The 22,971-nt window shown below is 35.5% G+C and overlaps 1 protein-coding gene across 39 annotated transcripts in view; it reads right to left on the reverse strand.

The window, feature by feature from the left end:
- ADGRL3 (adhesion G protein-coupled receptor L3) overlaps nucleotides 1-22,971 on the reverse strand; it is a 798,149-nt gene that overhangs the window by 96,701 nt on the left and 678,477 nt on the right. For all 39 annotated transcript variants that reach the window (XM_080681583.1, XM_080681582.1, XM_080681586.1 and 36 more), the window contains 4 exons: nucleotides 16,693-16,876; nucleotides 15,642-15,764; nucleotides 12,236-12,444; nucleotides 11,350-11,526 (listed from right to left, as the gene is read on the reverse strand). In XM_080681583.1, coding sequence (XP_080537709.1) covers nucleotides 11,350-11,526; nucleotides 12,236-12,444; nucleotides 15,642-15,764; nucleotides 16,693-16,876 — 693 coding nt within the window. The remainder of the gene's footprint in view (nucleotides 1-11,349; nucleotides 11,527-12,235; nucleotides 12,445-15,641; nucleotides 15,765-16,692; nucleotides 16,877-22,971) is intronic.

Below are 22,971 nucleotides of genomic sequence, written 5' to 3' on the forward strand. Positions count from 1 at the left end.
TACTATCTTCATATATGTTGAAATGTTCAAGGTATCAAACAATTATGACAACAAAGGTAAAACTATTTATGGAAGCAAGAGGACTGTAGAGAAAGTCTTAGCATCTATAGACATGAATTTAACTTTGTCACTCCAAGTTTGCAATTGTTACCCTTAACAAACTGCTTATTGCTTTTACTATCAGAAGCCTCAAACACATAGAGATAAAATAACTGAGGCTTCATGTTACTGTGATAAATATACCTTTAAGTACATTTAATGAAAATAAGACCAAATTCATGGAATAGGAAAATGTGTTTTTTGCCTCATGATTTACAAATAATTCAATGAGAGTTCACCCAGATTTTTTGTGGAAATCTGAATGTTTCTAACATTGTTGTCCAAAAATCAAGTCAGTAAACAATATGGAGAATGGTATTTGAAATGGTTTTCATTTTAATTGCATAAGTGTTTCCAGATGGGACACAAACTAAATGCATTAATTTTGGACTCCTCTGGATGGTTTATTCTTTTTTTAAAATACATTTAGAAAGTTGCACTTTCCAGACACTGCTAGAACTATCACTCTATAATAATTATAAACTCTGGACAAGTAATGATTAAGAACCTGTTTTACTTTCTGCATAATAATATATTATTTTATTTATTTATTTATTTATTTATTTATTTATTTATTTTAATATATTTTATTGATTTCTTACAGAGAGGAAGGGGAGAAGATAGATAGTTAGAAACATCGATGAGAGAGAAACATCAATCAGTTGCCTCCTGCACACCTCCCATTGGGGATGTGCCTGCAACCCAGGTACATGCCCTTGACCGGAATCGAACCTGGGACCCTTCAGTCCGCAGGCCGACGCTCTATCCACTGAGCCAAACGGGTCAGGGCAATAATATATTATTTTAATGTTGAGTCAAATTTGTTAAAGCACAATAATATGAATTTTAATTTGCCTCTTAAACATATCTTGTTCTTAAATATTTCCAATATAGCTAAAATGAGTGTTGTTGTTTTTTTTTTCCTTTTTTGCAAATGTATAAACACTTGCTTTGCTACTACTGAATCAAATAAGCATTAAGTCATTGGTTTGATTTGTGAATTTCACTGAAGCCAGTAAGGTTAGGAAAGGCCTATTTTCTGACAAATGTGACATGAACTCTGTGAAATAAGTTCCTAGCATTGCTCTGCATCTTGGGAACCATGTCATCAGACACAAAGGTCACCCTGAAAATGCTTGGAAAAATAAAGGGCTCAATGGTCAGAAAAAATTTGGATTTACTTGTCAGAACAGGATAAAGGTCAAAGTTGAGTAACAGTAAGAAGAACAGTATGACTACATTTCTTATAATTTTTATAGTAAATTAACCAAAAGAATTCAGCAACAATTTTCAAATTTGTGTCAAATTGAGGGGGAAAAAAGCAATCTAAATATTTTCAGGCTTTAATTGCTAAGAGAGAAATACTAGCAAAGTAAGATCACATAAAAACATTCATATCCAGTTGTCCTCTGGATTTAATAAAAGGTATTCAGAAAATCTCTTTGACATCAGAAGCATAGCATAGCATGCCCTAAGTTATTGAGATTTTTCTTGCTTTGAATTTTTTAAAATTTATTTTTATTGTTGACACTATTAGATGTCCCCCATTTTCCACCCTCTTTGCCTACTTCCTGCCAGCCCCCGCCCATCTCCCCTGGCCTTCACCACACTGTTGTCTGTGACCATGGACTATGCATATATGCTCTTTGGCTAATCTCTCTCTCTCTCTTTTTTTTAAAATATATTTTTTATTGATTTTTCAAAGAGAGGAAGGGAGAGGGACAGAGAGCTAGAAACATCGATGAGAGAGAAACATTGATCAGCTGCCTCATGCACACCCCCTAACGGGATGTGCCCACAACCAAGGTACATGCCCTTGACCGGAATCAAACCTGGGACCTTTCAGTCTGCAGGCCCCCCGCTCCATCCACTGAGCCAAACCGGTTTCGGCACTTTGGCTAATCTCTTTACTTTCTTTTATCCAGCCCCTCCCACACCACTCCATTCTGATATCCCTCAGGCTGCTCCAGTGCTCCATGCCTATGGTTCTATTTTGTTCATCAGTTTATTTTTGGTTTGAATTTTTTTTTAAATATATTTTATTGATTTTTTACAGAGAGGAAGGAAGAGGGATAGAGAGTTAGAAACATCGATGAGAGAGAAACATCGATCAGCTGCCTCTTGCACACCCCCTACTGGGGATGTGCCCGCAACCAAGTTACGTGCCCTTGACCGGAATCGAACCTGGGACCTTTCAGTCCACAGGCTGACGCTCTATCCACTGAGCCAAACCGGTTTTGGCTTGGTTTGAATTTTTTAAAAATTAAACTCTCACCAAATTTAGTGAACCAGCTCTGCAATATCCATAATGAAGGAAACAGAAAAGGAAATAGTAGGAAATGTGGGAATTTATTATCTTACAATAGCTGAGAATTAAATGCAGATATAGGTGGGAGAAAAAGATAGATTAAAGTTGATAAAACAAAAAAATGATCACTCAGAAATTTCTAAAGGAAATGATAAGAATAAGATTATAGGAGTATCTCGAGTCTTACTTTTAAAGCATCTGGGGTGAGGGCAAGAAATGAAGCTATGGAGATAGAAAATTCCATTCTTAGCATTTCTAAGGTGAATACAGTGATGATGAGGATGAGGATTTTCAAAATGTCATATTCTATTAGGAGTGCTGATTTATTTAATTAGGGTACTCACTTAATCCTACAAAACACTATGATATGGTACTATTATTATCTCCCATTTGCAGATGAAAAAACAGAAGCACAGAGAATAAGTAATTTACCCAAGATCATTCAACTAGTATGCAGTAGAGATAGAATTAGTGATAGGGTGACCAACTGTCCAGGTTTGCTCAGAATGTCTTAGTTTTAGCAGTAATTTTTGCATCCTGGGAAAGCCCTCTCCATGACATGAAAAAATCTCAGAATTCAGAGATGGGTACAGAAGTTTAAAAGAAAAGTACAAATCCGTATGACAGCCTAGAAAATAGAAACTGGAAGCAACACTATTTTCAGTGTCAAATCGATGTAGTATCAATTATCCACCTTCCCTAGAGATGGCTGCTGATTTCCCCCGGTCTCTTGATGTTGGCAATCATGGATCATTCTTGTTGCACCACTCAGTTGTGATCCTGAGATCCTCTTTGATTTTGGATTAACTGTTGGGTTTTGTATCAAGACTGTATTGGTTTAATTTCTAACACTGTGATATTGTAATCATCTTTTCTAATAGCTTGATATAACTGAGAATGACTATAACACAATAAACATGATAATACTGGAAAAAGAAGTGGAAACATGTTTTAAAGATTTATGGAAGGACATATAAAACTGGGTTAGAGAGATAGCCAAAATGGAGCATACTGCACAACATGCAGAAATGACTTCGGGACCTGGCATGACAGAGAAGGTTGTGTGACTGTGCACACAGAGGCTGAATCTCACAAGTCTAGGATGAGACAGGCAAGGTTTTGTGAAATCAAAAGTTTTCTTTTTGTTGTTGTTCTTTTGTGGTTTTTATTTTTAATCTTTCCCCCCAAAGACACCAATGCTTAGTTGAAATTAATGGTTGTGGGAAAACCATGAGTAGATCACAAGAATAAACATGAGCTATTGTCTTGCTCCCTTGATTTTTCTATGCATCTGAGTAAAGTTACTTTTTACTGATCCAGAGGAGGTATCTAAAATGTCCTGTGGGTAAACCAAAAGGGGAAATTTTGATAACCAATATTTTGGCTCCTTATAATGTGACCTGATTTCTGTCAGATCTTATGAAAGATCATGCTTTCTAAAGTATATCAAGTGATATGTTGAATCATAGCAACGAAATAATGTTTTCCTTAGCTCTTATGTACTTTAATGTGAAAAATGGAATTTCAAAGCAAAATGTTGTTAAGACCTTGGTCAGCTGTAAAGTAGACTTTGCCCATCTATCTGCATATTCAACAGATAGTACAAATGTAAATTTTGGAAAGTTCCATTCAGCCTATAATCCCTTTACATAAGAAAATGAACAGTTCATACCTACTCAGTATCCTTTTTATCTTATAGACAAGGCTGCTAAAAATGGATGTGATTTGCTTACTTGTGATAAAATGAGGTTTAATAATGAAACTTTGGGGTTACTTTTCAGTTTCTACAAAATGTGAAGAAGTATTTAACGGGCTTCCTAACTTTATAGTCTCCTGAGACATGCGCCTCCAAGATTGCTATCATTGTCTAGCCATCGAAAAATGTTAAAATATTGGCCTTCTATAAAATCATAGTTTCAAAGTATGAGATGAGAAGAATTTCTTTCTCTAATCTTAAAATATATGACAGGTGAAAATGAAGAAACAGATTACAGTAGAATAAATTTATATGATGTTTCTCTAAAACTGTGTGATGAGCTCTGAATAGACTATAAGGAACCTGGAAAAAGGTGAACTGATTCTACTTGAGATGCAGATTCTACTTGAGATGCATGAGGTTCTGTTTAGGACAAAAACTCATAAACAGAAAAGCATGACTTATTTTTGGGATTTAAGACTGTTTCTATAATGTAGCACCAGAAAAAAACAGTCAAGTTACATAGGACTTTCTCATTTCTTTATTAAAACTGTAACTTATTTGAAATTCAATATAGAATTCATAATGCAAAATTACCTCAGTGCTTTTAAAACCATTATCCCTGACAGTATTTTACCTTATGTTGACATCCAATATGCTTGGAAGTGTTTAAAAATGATGAACATGTTGGATATTGACAGCCTATATGATGATTCGCAAATGCAAAAGAACTGATTGACAAACAGCTGGTTTACCAGAGCAAGCCTATAGATACAAAGTGGATGGCCATTGGGGGAGAGCCGGAAATTCATTCCTATAAGCCTGATACTAGGAATTGTCACTGTTAAGTAGTAATAATTACTTAATGCATATTAAATGCACTTTTGATCTGATAGTGCTATTTCCCAGTTGGCTCTCTAAAAAGTTGATCACTCCAACTGGAGGCCAAATACTCCATGCTCTAAACAACTTCACTAACGGTGAAGAGGACCATAGATCCTCTTCTATATTACCTGTTGTGACCCAATTATACTAAGATTCTTAGAACTGGACAGAGCTAGGCTTTCCTGGGTAAAAATTTTCTTCACTATCCTTTGAGTACAAAAATTAAACCCAGTGGTTTTATTAAAATGAAGTTTACTAGGGATCATTCAGCAAACTTGCTGATTCTCAGACAAAATGGGTGATGTCTCCAGATATGAGTACGGTAGGTTGATTTTAAGAATATTAATTTGATGCTTAATATGTGTCAGGTACTGAATAAAATATAACGTGGATATAAATATACACACACACGTACACAAGCAAGTGCACACACTCATCCGATTTTTACTCCATATTCCATTTTCATTCCATTTTTCTCGCTAAAGCAATTTCAGGCAAAAGAAAGAGGAAGTAATTACTAGGTTTTTATTTTTCCATTCTCTTGAATAAACTTATTACACTTTAAACAGAGTGGGGATCTTCCAGATAAAAACCATGGGAACTATTATCTCACAGGCCTAAAAACAATAGGTAGGAGCCAGATTAAATTTTACAAAATTAACACCTTAAAATTTCCACAGTTCCATGAATTGGACTTTTAAATTATCAAGTAACCAACCACTGTCTTTAAATAACAATGCTTACACTGTAAGGATACACAAAGGAAATTGGCAGTCCCCTGAATTGTTTATAACAACATAAGAAAAGTGGTTTATAGTTCAGCCATATTTTTGTTCAAATGCTTTTAAAATATTATTTATATAGGTTGACCTTATTGTCTGCTTAGAATGTTATATAAATAATTCCTGGGAAATCTAGCCTAATCCTTCTAGAGTCCAGTAGTTCTCCAATTTTATCACTTTATTTACTAGACACAGTCGAATGAGACAGGCCAGGAAAAAATAAAAACAATCACTGAATATTATCAATGTTTAAAAATAAAAGGCAAAGTTTTGTGACCTGGAACAAATAGAGTTAGTAAACACATCGACTTAGTAACAATTTAGTTCTTGCTAAAAAACAGTATAAGCATTTGAGGATATTTTTAGAACATTAGGATGGAAAAGATTTTAATACTGGTTTCATTTGATTGATTGGTTGATTATATTTTCTTAAACCTGGGTAAACTGGATCAGTAAAGCCATTATGGTTAAAATAATGAAAAAAATATTTTAGTTGTTAGTTAATGCTAAAAATCATCTCACTAATTAAGAAGCAACCCGACTAATGAAAAAGATTGCTTCATATTGACTAATGATGGTACTTAAACTCGAATTTAGTGGTCTGACATTGTGGGAATTCGCAATATCTATGTAACCAACATTTTGAAGAGTTGTGAAGTTATATGTCATTATGATAATATTTTGCTGTAAATCCATTATTTGACAATTTCATTGTAAGAAAAAAGTCTTGCTTCAAAAAATGAGGCAAAACACAAGCCTAAACTTTTCTCTTTTAGAAAACTCTTACCTTGATAGAGGTTGATAAATTGTTATTTATTAGTAAGAATTCAATTAAATATTTTGACCTTGACAGTTAACTTCTTCTCCTCAACCCCTACTAGGATCAGGAGCTTAAGGGCCTTGAGGAAGCAAATATGTGAATTTAAAAAATCCTATTTTTAAAAACGTCTGTAATTCTTAATATAATTTTGTTATTCAATTCCTAAAAAAATCCTGAGATAATGTTAGAAAATATTTAATAGTGTCATCTCGCCAATTAATGGGAAGAGGGAGTTCAGATAATTTGCCTAAGAATAAGAGGAATCCTGATCCTCAATGTCCTGATTTGTTATTCTTATTCTGACTACCATTCAGATTATAAACTGGGCAAATAAATCATGATGACAATATCTATTGTGATGTGAATTAAATGCAATAGTGTAAGTAGACATTAAAAAAATTATATTCAGCCCTGACCGGGTGGCTCGATAAGTTCTCCCTCACATCAATTTCTCTCTCTCTTTCTCTTCCTCTCTCTAAAATTAATAAAAACATATCCTCAGGTGAGGATTTAAAAAAAATAAAATAAAATATTCATTCCTATTATTACTGGAAGGGCCCTTCTGAGGGTTGAAGTCCTCACCTAATCTCCATTTTTTAGAATCTCCATAAACTGGATTACCTCTTTTTTTAAAATAAAATATAAAATTTGCTGAAAATATATGATGAAACCATAAAAATCTAGCCATATTTCATGTACTTCAACCCTGTCACTCTCATTTGCTTAAACAGTTCTATCACTTCATCTGGAGAACCTTCCCTGACCCTCCAGGTCAAGGCTATTTCCCATGTGTTCCCACATTATCCTCTGCTACAATAAAACATTTCTCACAAGATACTGATTTTGCTGATTACTTATCTATATTACAAATAATATACTTGAGCTTTGCCTGTCTCAAAGATGGTACTCAACTACTAAGGAACAAATAAAGGCTGGAGGATGAAGCATTGTACTTTTTTTTTTTTAATTGAGTTTACTAAAAATAGTTTTCAGATATGTTTCCACAAGTACTTCTTAAATACAAAAATTTCAGTGTTTCTATAGAATGTAACTTTAACCAAGTTATCAAACTTAGTAATTCCCATAAGGAACCTCCTGATGCCATGGAGGCATATTTAACATTCTGCTGAACAACAGAGAAATAAACCTGTAGATGATGCCCAATAATGGAAAGGTGTTTGTTTGTTTTTTTAAATCTTCACTCAAGGATATTTTTCCATTGATTTTTAGAGAGAGTGGAAGAGAGAGACAGAAATATTGATGTGAGAGAAACACATCGATTGGTTGCCTCCTACATACACCCTGACCAAGGCCCAGGCTGGGGAGGAGCCTGCAACCGAGGTACCTGTCCTTGACTGGAATTGAACCCGGGACCCTTTGGAAAGGTTTTTAAATATCATAAATACTATTTCAGTTTAGTATAAAATCACATTACCTAAGTATCTGTAATGATTATTTTTCTGTCTAAAAGAGAAGACAATTAGGTGTTTCCTTAGACAACAGAAGTAGAGAGAGCTAAGAAGTTATTAACCAGCTGCGTTGCCACTGTGGAGTAGAAGCATCCCTTTCCTTTTTTTATCTGCCTACACTGACCTCGCTATAATCTCTCTCTCAGTACCACATTCAAAAATCAGTCTAAACACTTTTCTGCCTTGATAAACTAGAAATTCACTGAATCCCTGGGGCTAGGTTTGTGGGGTGTTGTAATCTGAAATTTTATAAAGGATGGAAAGGGAAAGCGTCTTTGAGAAAGTGATAATGGAGCAAAGACTTGAAGGAGACAAGAAAGTTGGCCCTGCGGCTCTTTGCGGGGTAGGAGGAGGGAGACTTTCAGTTCTAATTACAACACCCTGATATGTTTATGGCAAGATGATGAGGCTGGTGTGGCTGAAGCCAAGTGAGCAAAGGGAGGAATAGTAGGAAAGGAAGTCAAGAGATGATAATGCAGCCGGGTTTTGGATTCTGCTCTTACTGAGATAAGAAGTCCTTCAGATTGGATCAAAGGTACACACTACCTGGTTTGCATTTTAAAGGGGTTATAAAATTGCTTTTGAGAATGAATCAGAGAAGTGACACAGTCTGACTCACATTTTAAGAGTATCCTTCTGCCACTATGCTGAGAATAAACTTAAGGGGACAAGGGAGAAAAAAAAGGACAACTAAGGGGCTGAACTGAAAAATAGAGAAGTGATAGTGGCTAAAATCTAGGTGGTAGTGATGAAAATACTGAGAACTTGCTGGATCTGGCAGGATACACTCCTAGGACTAGGTGTGAGTATAAGTGGGGGAAAAATAGAATATTTGGTTTGGGGCCAAGGCACCTGGAAGTACATCACTAAGAAGGAAAGGAATCAGATGAGAGAATCCCAAGTGTAGTTCTAGAATTGTGAAACTTACTAGAAGTCTAGGTGGACATAGCAAGTCAGCAATTGAATCTATGAATCTGGAGTTAAGAAATGGAGATGGAAATCAGGGGATCATGAGATGATGTTTAGAGCCATATGACTAGACTACATCTAGAATTACACCTCAGACCAGAGCAACTAGGAGAGGTCATGGAGATGAAAAGGAACAGCAAAGGAAGCTAAGAAAGACCAGTTGCTGAAGAAGGTAAGAAACAAGAGCGAATGGTGTACCCAAGGCAAAGGGGAGAAAATGAGGCAAGAATGTGGTAAACGCAAATTGTCCATAAGTTACCTCACTAAATGCATCCGACTCATCCTTTGGAGCAACGTACTTTTTTGAAGAGCTGTCTCTGAGCAGGCCTGCCTTAGATAGATGATCCTCCTCTGTGTCCCCACATCACAGTGTTGACCTCAATTATAATATTTATCACAGTTACGACTGCAGCTTCACTTCTCTGCATGAGTTCTTTAAGGCCAGAAGCTTCCCTGTAATGTGGAATCTAGAAATAACTCTGGGAGATGGGAGGGGGGATTTATGTGTATTGAGAACCTACTGTGTAGTAGGCAACTTGTCAATACCTTTACTCCGGTATTTAAAAAATGTTAATCAAAAAATGAAGGCAGTACTAAGTGAACAGCAGAGATCACATAGATGACAGATAAGGACAAATCAGTACACAGGCAGAGCCCTGGAGTGAAGACTCATGATTGGGGAACCACAGTTTAATAACAATAACTATCAAGATTACTCAGCTAACCCTTCTCACTCCTTTTCAAAGATTCTCAACCAAGTTCTCCAATAGGATTTTGTTTCTGTTACAGCTCTACCTGCACAGATCAGTAACTGTCCCATTTGGCTACTGTGTTTCTCACTCGGCATGAGTAAATAAGTGGTTTGGTTTAGACATTAGTCTAACAAAGGTTTGGTCAGTGTCTACCTTTTTGGACTTTTGCATATGATCGGTCTGCTTGCACTCTGCTTTTCAAATGTCAAAATCAAGTTGTGAAATTGAAATGGGACTGACTTAGAGCATGTGATACAAGAAATCCAGGACATACATACTGTGTGACTGACTGCTAAAGGAAAATATTGATTTCCATTTATTATATCTCTTGTTGACACAATAACGGTCACAGTCGGGATTCTTGTATAATAGATGATTGGGTAGATGTTGTCATGCTATGAACTGAGCAAAGTGATATTTTGTTGTTGTTTCAAATGTGATCCAATTTTTTTTCTGAGTTTCAATTTATTCCCTAAGCTGAGAAATAGAATCCCAGAGCCATACTGACACATTCCAAGTTTAAATCTAACATTTGGTAGTGCAGCCAAATTGCTAAGCTAGATCAATTTGTGATGCCCTGAGAAAATGTGCTTGCAGTCATTTAAAGACCAAAATTTGAACTGTGCTGACACAGCTAAGGCAATTTACTCTTAAGGTGTAACTGGGCTTGCATTTGGTCTCCCTCTGGGATACTTGTACCATCTTTAAATTCAACAGTGTCAAAGAAAATTTGAGATGAAACTATTCAGATCAATGACAACAGGTAGATAAACCTTTGCTACAGTTTTCCCTTTTTAAAATATGCTAGACATCCATGCTTCCTCTATATTTATTGACACCAGGGAGATGAGAAGAGAATTCACAAGTATATAATTTCTTTTTAGCAGCTTATCTATCCATCTCTATAACCATGTTAATCAGCACTTTGTATTTTTATGTCCTAAGCATACCTAAAATCTAAATCCTCTCCACACCCACCAGGACAGCCAGAGCTGTGCTGGGAAAAGACCAAAGCAGCCAAGTTAGTGATGTTCCCAACTTTGGAAACTATCAATCATACGGATTTTTCTTTAGGATGGTGTCTTCTTGAACAGACAAAACCCATCACACTGTGTTAGAATTGCTAAGCTCTTTGCATTACTATGCATTGTGCTTAATGGCTGCTTTCCCAAGAGTCATTCTAACATAATTTAAACCCACACATAGCTCCTTAGTCTTCAACATACCGGATCCCAGTTCCTAATCTCACCACACTGGCTTTTGGTCCTGGGGTCCTATCTTGCCCTGTTTATGAGGTCTGACATTTATTCATACAATATAAAAGCGGGGAGACTAAAGGAAATTTTATAAGCAAACTTTGATTTTAGGAACTACATTGATGGTGAAAAAAAGAAGAGTTATTCGAATCATGTGGGAGGATATGGGTTGAACACAAAAGAGTTCCTGAACAGAATCACTATGGCAGTCGAAAAACTCTGAAGTGAGCAGTGAGACTGGTCCGTAGAGTTAAGACTTTTTACAGTTAGTGTTCTGATTGTAAGCATTTTTATTTTATGGTATATCTCTTACCTTAACTTCCACATGTGCCATCAGTACTGCAAAATTGGTTAGGTGGTTACAAGAGCATGTAGTATGTGTCTTATTTGTTGTCAGGAGACGGCAGCCTTGAGTTGACCAATAACCCGTCATTGTGCGCTTGGAATAGCTCCAAAATGAACAGTTGGGGTTGAAATTTTCCTCAGACTGCTACAGGGTAAAAATAAAATCAATAAAACCAATAACTACTTTATGATCACATAAATTAGGTAGACATTCTCTTTACATCAACACAACTTCATACTCTGTTACAATTCTTGTGGCGATGTCTGCCAGTGTTTTCCTATGAAGCAGAACTCACCAATTCTAAGCAAATTTGTTGTTATCTATCCCCCTGACTAGGGGTGAGTTTACTTTTCCAAAATACATATTTAAGGAATACTAATACCAGTATTTCAGAATCACATCAATTAATTTCAAAGTAAAGTATATTGCAGAGTAAAAAAAACAACAAACTGTTCTAATGAACTTCCAAAAGGCGGATGGTTTTTAGAAATCTTTGTTAAATTTACAATGCAATTTTAGTAAAACAAAATTATATCTACACACAAAGATATAATTACTTATAGTAGCCTATGTGAAACCATGTCCAGTTCAACTGAATATATTGCTAGCTCTTTGTAATTATGGAGAAGCATTATAAATCTATGAATGTTTTATCATAAGCAATTTACATATTCAAGAAATATTCTTCTTTCTTATTTCAGAAAAAAAATTACCACTATCATGTAATAGACTTTGAATTGCTACATATCAAATAATAATAAAAATTAAAAAAATTAATACACTTTGTATTCTATATTTGCTATAACAAATATAGATAATGTGGGCAACTAAACTTAAGAAGCCATTTTCTTACCTTAATATGTTTAACAGTGAATACCACAGGATCAGCCAAATAAACCTTATTACTGAATTCTTTGTTTATTGCTGCTGTAATGACGGGTGAATTGACAATAACAGAATGATTGGTGGACATAGCTTCTGTTCCCAACTTCATGCTGGCATTCTCCGTGGACAAATAAGGACCCAAGTTGTTATATAAAACAAAGGCCACTCTGATCTCTCCTATAAGAAATGCAAATGTGAATTATAAATTGGGTAGAAACTCTGATTACTTTCTGTACATTCTACTTACATTAGATAGTTCTAATTAGATTGTAATCAAATCTGTATAATATACACTCACAACATCTTAAGAATTCATTTTAACCAAAGTGCCAAGTCATTCATTGGGAAAGGAAAATATAAGTGTTAAAAGAAATGAGCCTCAATCCCTATCTCACTCCATACTCAAACATTAATTCAAGATGGATCACAGACATAAACATAAAAAGTGGAACAAGAAGCTTTTAGAACAAAATATAGAATATCTTTCTAATCTTGGGGAAGGCAAACATGACTTGGTTAGGTCCCCAAAAACACAAATCATAAAGGAAAAAATGGTAAATTGATTTTTGTCAAAATTAAAATTTTATGTCTATCAAAATATAGCATTAAGAAAATGAATAGGCAAGCCACAGACTAGAAAAAAAATATGTATGACTCATGAATACATAAAGCATGTCTGCTAATCAACAGCAAAAGAATAAATGACACACTAAAATGGCAAAACATAAAAAGAAACTTTAGAAAAAAATAATATACAATAGGCTAAGAGACATGAAAAATTATCAACATCATTATTAATGAGGGAAATAATTAAAATCACATCGAGATACCATTTCATACCTACTAGCATCTCTAAAGTGAAAAAGACTGTCCACACTAATGTGGATAAGGATGGGGAACAATTTGGAACTCTTGTATGCTGCACACTGCTGGAAGAAGTATAAAGTCGTTCAACTATTTAGAAAAATGTTTGACAGTTGTTTTTTTTTTTTTTTTATAAATACATAGCTACCCTTCCTAGATAAGCAAAAACATGAATTCACAAAACAAACAAACAAACATGCACAAGAATGTTGATAGCATCTTTATTCATAATAGCACCAAACTGGAAACAACTAAAAACCTATCAAAAGGAGAATAAATTATAGTGTATTAACATAATGGAATATACTATGCATCAATAAATAACAAACTACTGACACATGGAGCATCATGACTGAATCCCAAAAATACTGAATTAGAGAATACAGACAGGAAAGAGTCCACACTCTATGACTCAGTTATATAAAATCTCAGAACAGGCAACAGTTGTCTATACAAATAGTAATCAAAAGAAAATAGTTTCATCAGGTGGGGCAGGAGCTGAGCAGAATGGAAAGAGGCACCAGGGAATTTTCTGGGTAATAGAAGAGATTCATATCTTATATTTCAGAGGATAAGTACAACTGTCAAACTCATCTAGCTAAACACTTAAGGTTATGTGAATTATATGTAAATTATATCTCAATTGCAATAAAAATAAATACAAAGGTTCAAATTTTTTATCTGTTTTAAAATTCAATTATGTTCTATTAAGGTCACTGTTTCCATACATCCTTCTACCTTATTTTTCCCCTATGACAATCTCTAATTTTTTCCCTATGACAATCCTCTGTAAAAGTAACCATCTTTTAACTTTTTTCCCCATATTTCCTTTCTTAAAAGAAGTCAAGTCATCTATTATGAACTCATATCGGTCCAACAAGAGACAGGCATTGCCCTGACTACTAAGGTTATTAAGAAAAGGAAATATTGTAATTTATGACAACTTGGCTGAATCTTGAGGGCATTATGCTAAGTGAAATAAGTCAAACAGAGAAGGAATACTGTATGACCTCACTTATATGCAAAATCTTAGGATAAAAACAACGCATAGAACTGAAGGGTGGTTCCTAGAGGTGGGTGGTGGGGAAAAGAATAGAAGAGTAGGTAAAGGGGAGCAAAAGGTACAGTACGGTGACTGTGGTTAATAATACTGTATTGCCTATTTTGGAAGTTGCCAAGAGTAAATTTTAGAAGTTAAAAAAAAAAAAAAAGAAAAACCAAATTGTAACTGTGTGTTGATAGATGTTAACAAGATTTATTGTACTGTTCGTTTTGCAATATATACAAATATCATATCATTATGTTGTACACCTGAAACTAGTATAATGTTATATGTCAATTATATCTCAATAAAACTAAAGAGCTAAACTAGACTGTCTGGATTACAGAGTGCACGCTAAAGACAGGTGTGAAGTGGGGCACATGAGGCAGGAAGGAAGTGGACCAGGTAACACGTGATAGGGTTGATTAAGTCATTTGATTTCATTCTAAATACAACTGGCAAGATTTATGTTTCAGGGGAGAACCTCTGTCAACAGGATTTATGTTTGGGAGCAAGAGTAAAAGAGGGAAACCAGTTAGGAAGCTAATACAGGAATCCGATTTTGTTTTATATGAGATCTCATTGCTGCCTCAAATTTCACATTGTCAAATTAGCAACATAATAAAGATTTATAACTTCAGTCTTATAAGATTTCCAACACTTACAAAAAATTTTTGTTTGGCTGACAACAAATATAATTTGTTTTTCTTGACGTTATTTAATAAGCTATTTAAAAAACAAAACAAAAAACTATTCACACTTCAATCTGAAACCTTAGCTTTGAGTTAGTCACTATGACTTGAAGTTGTCTTACTATCACTAAAGGTTCTCAATTCCTTGGCCAAAATAAGTTTTTAAATTAATATTAGGGAGGCTTGAGATATACTTTCTTTATGAGATTACTTATTTAAGTTTAATCAAATTAAAATTATTCAGTGAACTTATCCCAGCTCACTAAACTGACCTCTTTTACCAGTTCCAGTCCCCAAAAGCACCTCCTCACAGGAAATTTTTGTGAAAGAAAAACATAGACACCCCCCAAAAAAAATAAGTGAATAAGAAAAAAACATATAATTTTAAAATTACAAGTAAAATTTTCATTACAAGTTTTAGAAAGCCAATCTGACAAGTCAATAACAGTTACTCTTTTCAAGGAAAAAAAATTACCTGGATTTATTGTTCATTAATTTCCCTCATATTCAACTTTCTAACATTTTATTGCTACTAAAAAGTAACAAAACACTTTCCAAATCTGAGAATTTTGTAGAACACATATAATTTCTCTAGTGTTGGTGCAGTTGACAGAAAGAGGAGGAAGATCAGGAGAATGAGTATAGTGGATGAGAGGAGACAGACAGCAGATGAGCAGGAGAGCAGGTTTTGAACAGCACATTTAAAATTCCAGGCCAATAAGCAATGCATTGATAAGCTTAATTCTGCCAAGCTGAACAAATAGACTCTGACCTACCATTTCGTCCATTTTGCTTTAAAGTATTTGCAGAAAGCTGGATGGTGCTTCCATGACCCAGGGATTCTGGAAATTTTAAGTCTTCCAAGTTTCCTTCTGTGCTCAGCCTTGCAACTTCCAACTCTGTCAACGGCAAAGAGAGATCAGCGCTTACTGGGAAATACTGCAGAGCTAAGGTGATTTTCTAGATCACTGAAAAGGTCCTGCAATCAAAACACTGCAATTAATGTTCTATTTGTCATGCTTTACAGTGGTTCAATCTTTTATTTAGGAAGTATGGTTTTATAATCATACGGTTCTTCAAAATAAAGCAAATAAAACAATGAATATCAGGTAAATAAGAATTCAGTTGTATCAGTTATAAACTAAAAAAAGAATTAAAATTCCAGCTCAAATCCTTATACTTGGTCATTGACTTAAAGTTTATTTTCAAAATATTATCTTTATTTTATGAATTAGATATAAATGCCTTTAAAATCTAGAGCTGCACTATTATATCAATATTGATCTATATTTAAATCTAATAAGTTTGAAACAGCTTTATCAATTCTTCTGAAATAAAACTATCAGCTACATCCTTATACACAATAAAAATAGATTTATACTCCTATGAGCCAATAACACAGTTATCGGAAATTGTTTTAAACCCTAACTTAATGAATGATTTCTTTATAGTATGTAATTCAGAGACACTCCTATTATGACTGAAGTGACCCATAAGCCCTGTCTTAGGAAGATAAATTTTTAAATAGTATGATACATACATGTATGTACATATAAACAAATATACATTAAAAACAAAAAAAATTACATGAACCTCACTGTAAGTGATCCCAGACTAATATAACCAATACTGGAATGTCCAAAGGAGGATAACATACATGATTATGAGGGCCCTTTAAGCCAATGACAGGTGATATCCTTTTAATGACAGATATCCTTTTAAAGAACAGAGTACTACTCATAATATCTAGGCCACCATAGATACTCTCTTTTCCCTCTTCTGCTGCCCAAGGGTCTCTGGCCCTTCTGTACAACAAAGGCCACTTACGGATATTGTCTGTGTTCTCCCTGACAATGTCAGTCTTCAAAAGGTTATCAGCCAGCACAAAAGCACTTTCCTCCACGGTGTCAAGCAACATGGTGGCTGCACGGAGTTGATCGCTTGTAGTCAGGTCTCTCCACGCATTCAAGGCTTGTGGCTGAAGGAGGTTGTTAACTGTCTCGACCATTGCCTACAAGAGGATGAACACAATGACAGAGGTCTCCAGTGAACCCGCGGAGCTGTCAGAGATCCAGGCGTACATGTTGTGCGGCAAGCAAGGATCAGAGGTGTGCAGGAGTTCAGTATTGTCCCAGCCTCCCCTGTGACATGCCGCAGCAGAAGTGTTCATTATTTTGTTCTGTAAAACCAGAGCTGAGACTTTGCAAGGCAGGAGGAAAACCTGCTTTTGTTTTGAAAGGACAACAGATACAGTCATGCTTATTTCTTAGAATCAACAGCAAGGCTTCAGTAAGGCTTTAAATTATTTGGCTGGTGAACTGTTGGCAAGTAATTTAAGCCAACACCTGAGTCACATCACCCACAGAAAATAATTTTTTTCTATACATCACCATAAAACTAGATGCTGAACACAATAGAAATCAAAAGGATGGCTATAGATAGGCCAGTAAAAGAATGTGTTGCCTACAGGTTGAGGCTTCACAGAGCAAATCAATTTTTTTCTTAGCCAGCTGGTAAAATGTCAGAATGGGGAAATATCAAAGTATACATACTCCCAGGGGCTTTGGCTATGTTACGTGTGGAGAGAAACCTTCACACTGTTTACTCTTGGGCAGGGGAATCAACAGTGGGAACTTGCTACGTATGGCCCTCAGGTGTTTTTCCTTAAAAAAAGCAGCAGTAGGTACACTCACACATAGAGATAAAGCACCACATTTCACATGGCTTTATCCAAAAGAATCACCTCTGTAGTTATAACTTGAATATTTCCTGTGGTTAGCTTTATGCTCTAGGTTACAAAGAAAAAATGGTTCTCCCAGTAAGATCTTCTTAAGGTTTCATTCAAACATAGAGGATTGCAAAATAGAAAAATACAACATCTGAAGTCTGAAAGTGATCCTCCCTGAACCCTTTGATTATGAAATACCCATCTTCTCCGGAAATAAAAGTTGAATAAACAGCCAACACAAGCACTTTCTAGGCAGCACAGGGGAGCTTTAAAACAGGACTCCAATTATTGACAAGTTAGGAGAGGGGCTGGGAGAGATTGGAGAAACAGACACGCATGCACTGCAGTGTGTTCTGCTGGCTGGGGTTTTCATAGTCAGCAAGTAACAACTGTTAAAAACTCGGCTTCATAATGAAACACCTTGGCTGCCAATTAACACCAGCTTCAAAAGCTCATTTGCCTTTTGATAAAACTTGCTTTTCTTGATATTCTTCCCAGCTATTCCAAGTTCTGGCCAAAAATCTATTTCACTAGACTTTTTTGTAATAGTCCTACTTGAGTACTTTGTATCATTAAAAAAAAAAATCTCTCATGAGTCCAAGGAAGGGGAATTTTCACCTAGTGTGCTTAGCTCTGTCATTTGTTCTGAGTTTAAAACACAGCTTGGAAGCCAGACAAAAGCATCTCCGGATCACAACAAAACGACCTGCTTTTCAGGAAGTTCTCTGACGCCAACAGGATATGCCGAAATGGTGGTGCCAGACAGAAGAGAAACAACCAAAAAGAAGTTCAGTATTTTCTAAAGCCAAATAGCGAACACCACTCTGTAGTGCAAGGAAGTACTCTCTCTGGGATTGGATGATCCTCTGAATTCATTAGAAATGCTCTGAAAATTCCACATGCAACAGAAATTATGCCTGTTCTTTCAGAAGCAGCCATTTTAACATTAGTCAACAATCCTACATTGATTCATTTTAACTTCACCCCAGGGAATATTTCTCTGAAGATAATAATATTTCTATTCTGGCCTTAATTGCTTTTCATTTTTTAAATTAAAAAATTAAAGAAAAAAATAAGAAAAAGAAACAACTCTGATCAACTCAGAGAACGGGAGAGTATAGCAACATATGTATTACTAGTAAATAGTTTATAATGTGTGTTCAAAAGGCTTGAACAAACTAACCTGTTTTCTGCTAGTGATACCCCTCAAGTAAGTAAATCTTAATGATAACATTATAATTAATACAATTTGTTTAAGCTTTCCAATGATTGTTGACATGTCCTGGTTACCAATTTAATGAAGGCCAATTAAATAGTCACAACTCATCCTATATAATAAATAGGTAATATACAAATTGACCCTCATGCCCTCACACAAAATGGCCGCCCCCATGTGGTCAAAGATGGCCACCACAAGATGGCAGGCAGGGGAGGTTAGTTGTGGGCGATCAGGCCAGCAGGGGAGGACAGTTGGGGGCGACCGGGCAGGCAGGGAAGGGCAGTTGGGGGGGACCAGGCCTGCAGGGGAGGGCAGTTAGGGGCGACCAGGCAGCAGGGGAGGGCAGTTGGGGGTGACCGGGCTGGCAGGGGAGCAGTTAGGCATCAATCAGGCTGGCAGGGGAGCAGTTAGGGGGTGATCAGGCAGAAGCGGTTAGGGGCAATCAGGAAGGCAGGCAGGTGAGCGGCTGGGAGCCAGCAGTCCTGGATTATGATAGGGATGTCCGACTGCCGGCAGTCAGACATACCCTGAGGGGTCCCAGATTGGAGAGGGTGCAGGCTGGGCTGAGGGACACCCCTCCTCCAGTGCACAAATTTTATGCACCAGGCCTCTAGTCAATGATAAAAGGGTATCTATATTTTGTTTTCCTATACATTTACGGTATACATTTGTACATTTTTACGCACAAATGATGATCTCTGATCATAAAACATTTTGTCAAACTAGTCATTTACATAGCCTTTATAAGGTCAACACCATCTCTTTAAAAACAGGTTAATTTTAACTTTATTTGGTTACAAAGAAATGAGTCTAACTATATGTAAAACCAAGTTGAATGGGAAATGTTCAAGAAATTTAAAGTGAGGTACTAGGACATCATTTTAATGGTCAACAACTCTCACTGATTTCTCTTTGCTGCTATAAATATTTTTCTGACCTAAAATTTACATTCTAAACTTGGAAGAAAATAAGATCGGTCCAGAATTTATCTTAAAAAAATGTATATTCTCAATGTGTTGATCTGAGGGAAAAAAATCACCTAATGGTTTGGACACCTACAGATTGAAATAACCTAAAATTTTGAGAAGTAAATTTAATTAACAATGTCCTTGCCGGAAACTAAATACTAACTCACTTTATTATCTCTTTAGATATTTTTTTTTTACTTATTGCTTTTAGAGACAGGCAGAGGAAGGGAGAGAGAGAGCTCGAGAGAAAGTGAGAGTGAAGAGAGCGAGAGAGAGAAACATCAATTTGTTGCTCCACTTATTTATGCATTTATTGATGATTCTTGTATGTGCTCTTATGGGAATCAAACCCGCAACCTTGACATACTAGGACGATGCTCTAACCAACTGAATTACTGGGCCAGGGCTCATTATCTTTTAACAATTACCAGTAACTAAATAGGAAATGGATGCTGGAAATTTGCATCCTACTTCTGCCACCAAAGTTCAGTGTGCCTTCGGACAAATTTATGTTTTTTAACTAATCAACGAAGTGTCAACTATACAAGAAAATTAGTTTCATTATGTTTCAATATGAGGCTATATAGGGACATCCACTATCAGATTATACTATTCTCATTAAATAGTTTACTGACTAGACTCTAAACTTTAGATCAGTCTCTAAAGTGGCAGGGGAGCAGTTAGGCGTCGATCAGGCTGGCAGGAAGAAGTCTAAAGTGACTTTTAGACTTCTACTCTTAGAGTCTAAAGTGACTTTTGACTATTTCTAAAAATCAAATATAAATTAGAAAGTGTCAAAAATCACTTAGATTCAAACCAGAATCATGGACATACCATATCCTTCTGGACATATTTTTGCTTTACACAACATTTTTGGACCTCTTATAATTATTCAGATCTTAAGCAAATCATTTGACTAGTTTTACTCATATACTAGTAATTGTATGTTTGTTAAATCATTATAAACTATATAATCACACTTTACATATTTCAAAAGGGGGAGGACTTAGTTATTTGTTATAACTATTGTGAAAAAATTTGGGAAGAAAACTAGCTATATATCTTCCCCAAAACAACTTTTGTCATTATTCAAAGAGCATGTGCTTGTGAAATAGGCTAAGAGGCCTTAGCAAAAATACAAACAAGGATCTATGGTGAGAAACGTCAAAGTCACTTCCTACCCAGGAGAGCAGTACATCTCAAAGGAGGCAGGCAGGATCACCTGGGGAACTCACCCATCCCTTGCCCTTCGCTTAAAAACCAACAAACTTAAGATCCAAATCGAATGAATGCCTTGTGAAAAGATACTTAACTTTACCACTGTTGGATTTTTCTAAAGCAAGCTTTTTAATCATAAGCTCATCCAGGTTTTAGCTTAAGTTATCAGCTGCTCAATAAGGCCTTCCATTATCGGTATCTAGGAAGAATCTCCCCACTATTAAATCTATTACCTGGTTTATTTTCTCTGTATCATGTGTTATTACCTAAAGTATCATGTATTTATTTATCCAAATGACTATTTTATATCTGTCCTTCAACAAAAGTGGGGTCCTCAAACTTTTTAAACTGAGGCCAGTTCACTGTCCCTCAGACCGTTGGAGGGCCGGACTATAGTTTAAAAAAAAAAACAAAAAACGAACTATGAACAAATTCTTATGTGCACTGCGGGCCTGGGATGAGTCGGCTGCTAAGCAGGACAGGCAGCGCCCGGCGTGCTGGATAAATGTCCTCGGTGGGCCACATGTGGCCCACGGGCCGTAGTTTGAGGACGCCTGGCACTAGACGATGACATTCGCAGGGAAGAGGTCTTGTTCATTTGTGTTTTCCCCAGGGAAATTTTAGTACCTTGAGATATTTTGGTTATTCAATAAATGCCCACTAAACAGATAACCTACATTTACTATCAAATCATTAATGACCTTGTATACAATAGGAAAATTGAAAACATCCTCTTCTAGAACTGGAACTTTTTGCCAGGTCTCCTAAGAAGTCTTCTGAAAGAAAAAGTGCTCAGATACACCAGCATGGTATGGGAAGATAGCAAGCAACATTAGAGAGAATTAAGGAGAGTTCAAAGAGAAAAACAGAACCACACATTATTGTAGTCAATGCGGACCATTATGCATAACCATATATTCCACAATGTTAAGTGTATCAAAGCTTACTTTCAATATAATTCAATGAGGTTTTATTAAATATGCAAAATATGCATGCTATGCAAAGAACTAGGGAATTCACTCTTTGATGGAAAGAGATGGAAAACATACAGTGAACTCTCAATTTGCCTAAGGGCCAAAGGTCAGCACAAAATAGAGCTATAAACTTACTGCAGATGGAACAAAAGAGAAATTCTTGCTGAAGAGGAACAAGAAAAGATCCCAGAGGTGTTTGATTTTGAGTTAGACTCTAAAAGATGAATAAATTTGCCTTGATTATGATAAGGAAATTTGAGGCTAAAGGGCATAATAAGCAAGTTGATGATTTAAAAAAATAGGATAGAACATGAGTAAGGTTTGGGATAAGGAGAATGTGTGGTTCACAGAAAGAGTGTGAATATGGTAGAAAAATGGTAGGTAGAAGTCAGGTCTTTGAAGAACTTCAGCATGATAGAATTTGGGGCTTTACTATAGAAAATGTATTGTCATTAAAATGTTTACGCAAAGTAGTTATATGTTTAGAGCTCTTTTAAAGCAACATTTCCTCGGAAAACATATCAAAGAATGACTGGAGAGCTGACTTATGAAGCCAAGAAAAATAACAAAAGGAGAAATAAATTCTATGTAAGTTCATTTTTTTTAACATTCTTATGTGTTAAAACAAAACAAAATTTTATAACTATGCAAAGTATTATTAGACAGCCTATTAGAAAGTTAAAAGCAATGATTTCCTATGACTAGATAAATTTAAATAAATACATTGCTGGCATTCTTTTGAATAATGCCTAGAAATTTTATTTTACTCTTTATTTCCACATCTTTGTTTTTTGATGTGTTCTCCAGAATTCACTATTTCTTTAACAATATATACTGAAATCATTTTGCTGAACATTGCTTTTAGTTTTACTATATATTTTATATACAGTGCTATTAAATATTTTTCTTCATGATAAAATCTCAGCATATGTAGAGAAAGAAAAATAAGTTTTCAGATGTTCTCTGCTCTCATCTCCTATTTTCTGACCATATTTATAT

Source organism: Plecotus auritus (genome assembly GCF_963455305.1).
Source record: "Plecotus auritus genome assembly, chromosome: 1".
NCBI lineage: Eukaryota > Metazoa > Chordata > Mammalia > Chiroptera > Vespertilionidae > Plecotus > Plecotus auritus.